This window comes from Fulmarus glacialis, unplaced genomic scaffold (genome assembly GCF_000690835.1).
Source record: "Fulmarus glacialis isolate BGI_N327 unplaced genomic scaffold, ASM69083v1 scaffold5716, whole genome shotgun sequence".
NCBI classification, from domain to species: domain Eukaryota; kingdom Metazoa; phylum Chordata; class Aves; order Procellariiformes; family Procellariidae; genus Fulmarus; species Fulmarus glacialis.
In genome coordinates this window covers 51601-58393 of record NW_009219921.1, presented here as the reverse complement: position 1 = coordinate 58393, position 6793 = coordinate 51601, and the positions used below count along the sequence as shown (strand labels likewise).

The 6793-nt window shown below is 40.0% G+C and overlaps 1 protein-coding gene across 1 annotated transcript in view; it reads left to right on the top strand.

The window, feature by feature from the left end:
• Positions 1–762: 762 nt before the first annotated feature.
• The window catches only part of LOH12CR1 (loss of heterozygosity, 12, chromosomal region 1), a gene marked incomplete at its 5' end in the record, with an annotated part of 18076 nt that continues 12045 nt past the window's right edge, over positions 763–6793 (top strand). Inside the window, one exon of the mRNA XM_009580550.1 lies at positions 763–933. Within this exon, the coding sequence (XP_009578845.1) occupies positions 763–933 (171 nt within the window). The remainder of the gene's footprint in view (positions 934–6793) is intronic.

Genomic DNA, 6793 nt, shown 5'->3' with positions numbered 1-6793 from the left:
TTTTTGGTGATCTTTTTGTAAAACCTGATCAGTCATGAGAGTAGGTAAGGATCTTAATTCCATATTTAAAAAAAAAAAAATCGTAAGTATGTTCCTAGTCTTTGATATTGTAAAGAAAAATCTTAGAAGGTGAAAGGGTTCTGAAGCTTTAAGAAAGGCAAGATAGGCAAAACACAGACATTTCACCCCTAAAAATTTTACTTAGGTGGGTCATACTTTAACTCAGTTTTGCTTTAGGGGACCTGTGAATTTGTTACGATTTTTAGAGCTCACTAGAATAACACTGTCAAAACCAGAAAATAGTTTGAATCCCATGCCTGTAGGGGAATGCAGATGTCAACTCCTTCCCCTTCTGGTGTACATAAATGAGGAAGGGGGTTCATTTTTCAGAGTTCAGGATTGTGGGTGGAGGAGAAGAAACAGGACTCACTTTAAGCAGCGTATCGCTGAAAACCAAGCTGATGTGCATTATGGACCTGCAGTTAGAGCCTGTGTTTAAGTTCTGTCGAGGAGGGCTAAGCTGTATGGCAAACTGTTCTTTGCACTGCTATAAATCCTAAACATCCATAAATCTTCAATCCATGCCCTTCCCACTTCTAGCCTTCACTGGACTATTACATTGCTAAAGTCCATTCAGTAGTCTAAGATCCTGAATTAGTTTTTAATTACCCCTTATAAGGCTTTTCTTCTGGGTTTGTTCTGCTGCCTCTCAGCTTGCAGCTGAACTAGTTATATGAACAGTCAGATTAACTCTGGTCCTTCCCTTGCCTTTTAGGACTCCTCAGTGGGCAGACCTCTCCAACCAACGCCAAACTGGAAAAGCTGGACCCCCAGCAGGTGCTGCAGCTGTGTCTCCGGTACCAAGATCATCTTCACCAGTGTGCAGAAGCGGTTGCCTTTGATCAGAACGCACTTGTGAAGCGGATCAAGGAGGTACTGCTCGTGGCGTGCCTGCTTCTGGTGGGGAAGGGCTTGGGGCATCGACATGGCCGTCTTGCACTGTGAATGCAGGTGCTTGCTGTAGATGGCCTTGGGTCACTTGCAGCAGTCCCCTTCAAAGTAAACCCTCTACAGAAACTTTGTGAGTGTGCACTTCAAGCAAAGTTTCCTGGCTTTGTGGTTACCGTTAGGTGATGTGTTTATTGATTATGCTCTATGATTCCTGGTTGTAAACAGTGGGTGTTCCTCTGGTATGGCAAGTACTGCAAGTAACTATTGAAGAAGTAAAAGATGACTGGAATTTTTAAAGGTAATAGTCCTTATTTAGATCTGTATGCTTACCGTTTTATTATGCATCATGGTTAAGCTCTAATTTAAGGAAAGAAATGGTTATCATAACATCTTCTATGGTTGGAGAAGGTAGTATTTCTTTTTTTCTTCAATGGATTTGTAGAGCTAGACTGTTTTCAAAGCCCGTAACATGCTGTCTCTTCTCTGATCCGTATAGCTGCTAAAAAAGATCTTCCTGTGCTGCTGTTTTTACCAGTAAACCATCAATTGAACATCACTGATCCACTTAAATATTCAATGATACTGCTGGGGAGGAAATTAATTCCTGGGCCAAGCATCCTGCAATTGGATTGTCTTTCTCATGTGTGTAACTACTGATGTTGGAAGCAATAGGATGGCTGACAAATTTTTTTTTTTTTTTAAAGTCAAGACAGATTGGCATGAGAGGAGATGCTGTTTGAGAGTGTTTTCTCACATATTCTCAGATGTGTAGAAGAACTGGTGAATGCTGCATATGTCAAAAGTCTGTGAGACGAAATACCTGTCAATGTAAAAAGACAAATTTTTGCACAGGTGGTTAATTTTTATTCATGCAATATAAACAATGACCTTGATTCGTTGTTGCTATATTAGCTTAGAGTTAAGAAAATCCCACATGACAAACTGGATAATAAACTTGATTCATGGACTGTTTTGAGAAGCTGCTGTCATCGTGAAGTTTTAAGTCCAAAATTATGTGGGAGCCATTAAAAAGGCCTTTTTGCTTTGGTGTATCAAGATCTGAGGCCAGCTATTACACAAGATGTAAAGATATTCGCAGATGTTGGTGACTCAGATCACACAATCTCAGAAAGGGGTTTTAATTGCCAGCCTAATGACAGCATACTGCATTAATCCAAGCAGATTGTAATTCTTTTGGCTGTTAAAGTGTGAGAGGGAATATCGACATGATTTAAAGTCATGGTAGGCTCTACCAGTGCAATCTACAGTTGTTGGATTTGCCTTCTATAGGGCAAGTGGCAGACTGTCTTTCAAATGAACGTTGGTGATGTTTTCTTCCAGTTCATAAGGCTTATGATTTTTTTTCCATGTAAAATAAATACAATGATGATATCGATATTGTCACTGACTGACTTTATCACAGGCTCCTCTCTGACAAAGTGAAGGAGAAATGGGTGACTCTGTAACTCGGGCAACTGACAAGTCAGTTGGGTTTTTTTTGGTCAAAACACTTAAGTAACTTCAGATGCTTTCAATCCCTCTGCCAGATCTGGTGGGTTTTTACTGTTCGTTTTCCTAATAATTTTTAAATGTTTTTCTTGCATTGGCTGTTCTGCGTGTGTGTTCTGGAGGAGCCGGGTGGGACCCACTCAGCTTAAATCATTCTTTCCAAATTGTTTGGGCTCTCCTTGGTGCACTAAATCGAACCACTGTTGACAGTTGTTGACAACAAGGGGTGCAGCTGAACTAGAGCAAGGGATGTCTCTCGTTACAAGTGTAGACAAAGGAAATTGCGTTTGGCTGCACCGATTTGTCAGCAATGAGTTAGTTTTACTGTGTAGACAAAGCTTTGACCCTTGGTAAGGAGTAAAAATGAAAGAGAAAATGAAGTGTATTGTGAAAAGCGTAACGTGTGCATGAGATGGACAGTAAATTCTTTTTATCCCCATTTTAGTAGTCAGTATTTCCCTTTTCCTCTCACGCTGTAAGCATTGAAGTGTTTTTCTTCCGATAACAGACTTATCAAGTGACTGATGCTTTTAACTTTCTTACAAAATGTTGGTGAGCTTCAGTCCTCAATTCCTGCCATTTGTCTGAGGTATGTTCACTTTTCAGACTGTCACTGATTGTACTCAGTGTATTAATAGTCTACTGTATAGTATGCTACAGTCATACTGCCCGCAGCCAGGATTTTTTTTAGTCTTTCCTTGACAAAATGTCCCAGGGCAACTATCTTTTGCCCATTGTCTGTGTGGCCAGGAAAAAAGTTTCCTGGTTTCTGGCAAAACTCAGAAGTACTGTTCTAAATTTATTGGTCCTCGATAACTCATAATTGACTGTGGTGGTTTGTAAATCGGCACACAATCTGGTTCTTAATAGGAAAGAGAATAAGCTAAGGAAAACAAAACCCGTGCATGCCAGTAGTTACTGCAGATCTAAGTAGACCCATCTGTGCGTTCCCTTACTTTGGGGACGAAAACAGTCTATCTTTGCTCTCCATCCCATTTCCCAGTTTAGCCAGAATTTCTTTGTGGTGTGTTGGCTAGATCCGTATCTGCTCCTAAACGTAGAACCTGTGTGACTTCCAGGTTGCTGTGACTCTTGTCTCTTAAGAAGAAATACATTTATCCAAGCGCTTCCTTGAAGGGGAAAGAATTGAAGATGTGATTGAAGGTAGTTGACTCAACTGCCTCTCTTCAGCAGTTACACTTACTTGTACCCAAACTGTTGGTTTTGGAAGGGATTGATTTTTATCACAATAGGCTTTGTCTTCACTGCCAAAAAAAAAAAGGATGTGCTTGCATCTTTTTAGGGAAAAATAACCACTATGCATTAAATATTATGTTTCATACTAATTTTTGGCAGCTGACTCACCATCTGTTGCAATACTGCATTAATTCCAAGACCACTGAAATATTTAGGATTCTTTTTAATTTTTTCTCCTTATCAGTTTGAAAAACAACAGAACAGCAATTTGGGATTTATGTATGTGTTAATCCAGGGTTATGGCATCTCACAAAATTTGACAGTTTTCAAGAAAAAAGCCTGTGTGCAGCATTTTCAGTGTAATTTGTCTACTCTTTGGTATTTTGTAGGATGAAAATTTTTAGCTTATCGGATGAATCACCACATTATTGACTTCTGGGGTCATTCTGTTCCAATGGGTCTGGGAACAGGATCTAGTCTGTCTACTGACGGTATGTTGGACCCACATGAGCTTGTTATATGTGTACGCTAGGAAAAAGGTGCATTTTTAAAACCCATTAGATAATGTTTTATAAAATGCTAAGATGGAAAAGGCAGTTATAGCTAGTTAACAAGTTAGTGATCTTACTGCACCTTGGAGCTTTTACCAGTGTGTTTAATGATGGGGACAGAGTTGACGACGCGCCTTATAGAGAATGTGATACTTCAGGCTAAAAATCGCAGGGGTGAACCATGAGTTGCTAAGCCAGGATAAGCCAATCTCGGTCTGCCTATTCTTGGGTGTTGTATATAAAAAACCCCACAACTTTAGTGTATATCTGCATGAGGACAAAAAAGCTCAACTGCAGTGTTCTTCCTTTGTTTCTGTGGTGGGTTTAGTGTCCTAGGAGGTTTTAACTTGCTGCCTCCCACATCCGTCTCTGCCATGACAATGCAGTAGATCTGCATTACAACTAGTTTGAAGTTTTGAGCAACTCCAGTTGCCATTGGATTTGAGAGCTGCGTGTGCTCTCTTCGCCAAAACTATCTGCCTCAGTTTTGCTCTCTGTAAAATGGGGGGTTTCTGCCAAGATTAGTTTGAAGGCAAATGTTGAACAGCACTAAATATTAGGTATGACTGGGGGAAAAGAAGCAAATGAAGCAGGGAGAGGGCTACTTTACATTAAGTCCATATCATTGGAGGATGTCTCTTTTGGGTGGCAGGGAGAGAATTTGGAAAGTCATCTGATAGGGGACAGTGAATAAAAAGGAATGGGAAACAAGTAGGATAGGTAAAGGCTGGGGAGCAGAGCTAAATTTTCAGAAGGGGCCCATGATTTTGTGTACCTCCAAAATTGTCTAGTTTCAATGTCTTAAAAAAGATTTTCATGAGTTAGATGCTAAGCCTCTTAAAAATCACATCCTTCAAAATAGCTGAAGCTGAGTATCCAAAAATTACTAGTCTCACTTGAAAATTTAAGCCTAGCTTCTTTCTATGAAAGCAAAAGGAAAGCTGAAAGCCATCTCAGGTCCTTTCAAAGAAGGTTTGAAAGAAAAGGTCTTCAGCATTTCTTGTTAGACTTCCAGTGTTGGCAAAGGGGATGTGCTACTCAAAGTATCCTCTATACCCTTAAAGGCAAAGGTAATTCCTAGATTAACAGTGCTTGGAATGTATTAAGTGGATTATTAGGAGGGCTCTTACACTTTGCCCTAAACCCAAATATCACTGCAGTGTATCTGTAGCTTTTATTGCCATAGGCAACCCAGGCTGACAATAATTTTGAAAACGGAACACTTTTTACAATACAAAATTAAATTTAAAATATCTCAGTCTAAGCTGACACATGCCTACAGGAAAAAATTAACACCTTTTCAAATAATAAATATTACTTTTATATTTTTAACAAATGTGATGGTGGAATAGTTAAACAACTTCTGTCCGGGCAAGCATTAATATCAGTAATTAGTATGCTGTATAGCAAATTAGTGTATGGCTTGTTTCATACCTGTAAATTCCTCTGTGGGAATGGCTCGCTATTTTGAAGAAATATTCCAGAATAAGATGTGTATGGATTTTTTTCTTTTTTCTTTACCAGCTTGCTGCAAAAAGTAATTTTAATGGGCTTCTCTAGTATGTAGTTTAGATGTCAAGAAATACAGCCCTTAATATTTGGCAAGTAAATAATTTTTGAAGCCACACATCCACCACATCATGACTCCCAATACATTTTAGCTGTTTAAAATTATGGATAGGAGTTAAATCATTGTTTTATACAAGCAACAAGGCTAGTGCATTTGACAGACCAACAAGAAAAGCCCTTTAAGTACAAGCATTATATGCAAGCACATTTTAGCTTATCCCATGCATTTAAGACTCATAAATTGTGATTCAGCCATTCATGTCACCACGTGTGTGAAATAAAACATGCCCAGCAATTTGGGGATTTAGGAATTTCAGTTTATTTTTCGTGAATGCCTTGTGGCTTTTTGACCTTTATGGCAACTACATTGTTTCTGTGGCATTGAGCATTTCTTCTATTGAAGAGACCTGTCACCTAGTGGGAAAATGTGCTGGGGAATGTGGCCTGCAGAGGCCATCAACATGGTTTTGTTCTAGCCTGAGGGAAGGATGGGTTTGCTATGGGCAGGGCTGGTGGCTTTGAACCCCTCTCATTCCAGAGGCGAGAGGGCTGGCAGTGGTAGGGACAGCTTGTAAAGGTTTGACATTCCCCAGTGGGAATTAAAGGATAAGGTATGTTGAATGTGTGATAAAGGGAAAAGCTCTCTAAGTGTGGGAAGCAATTCCATCACCGGGAATGAATGAATGCTGGGCCAGAAACCTGGGAATGACATTGCCTGACTAGGTTGATGCAGTACAGGATCCCATTAACCAAGGCAGCAGTTAGACTCGGGTTGCGTATCTGCTGCAAGCACCCATAGTTTGTACTAGGTGATGCACCACGGTCACTCTTCTTAGCTCCATCCCCCTCTGAGCAGAAAGATTTGGAGTGTCTGGGATTCATCCTGTGCTCCAGTCACAGTTGACCAGCGTCCCTTCAAAGAATGGACTCAAATGAAGGGGAAGTTTTGTGGAGGTGTTTTTTGTTTGGTCTTTGGTTGTTTGTTTTAGTCCTCTGCTGAGTGAGGTGTTTGTTGC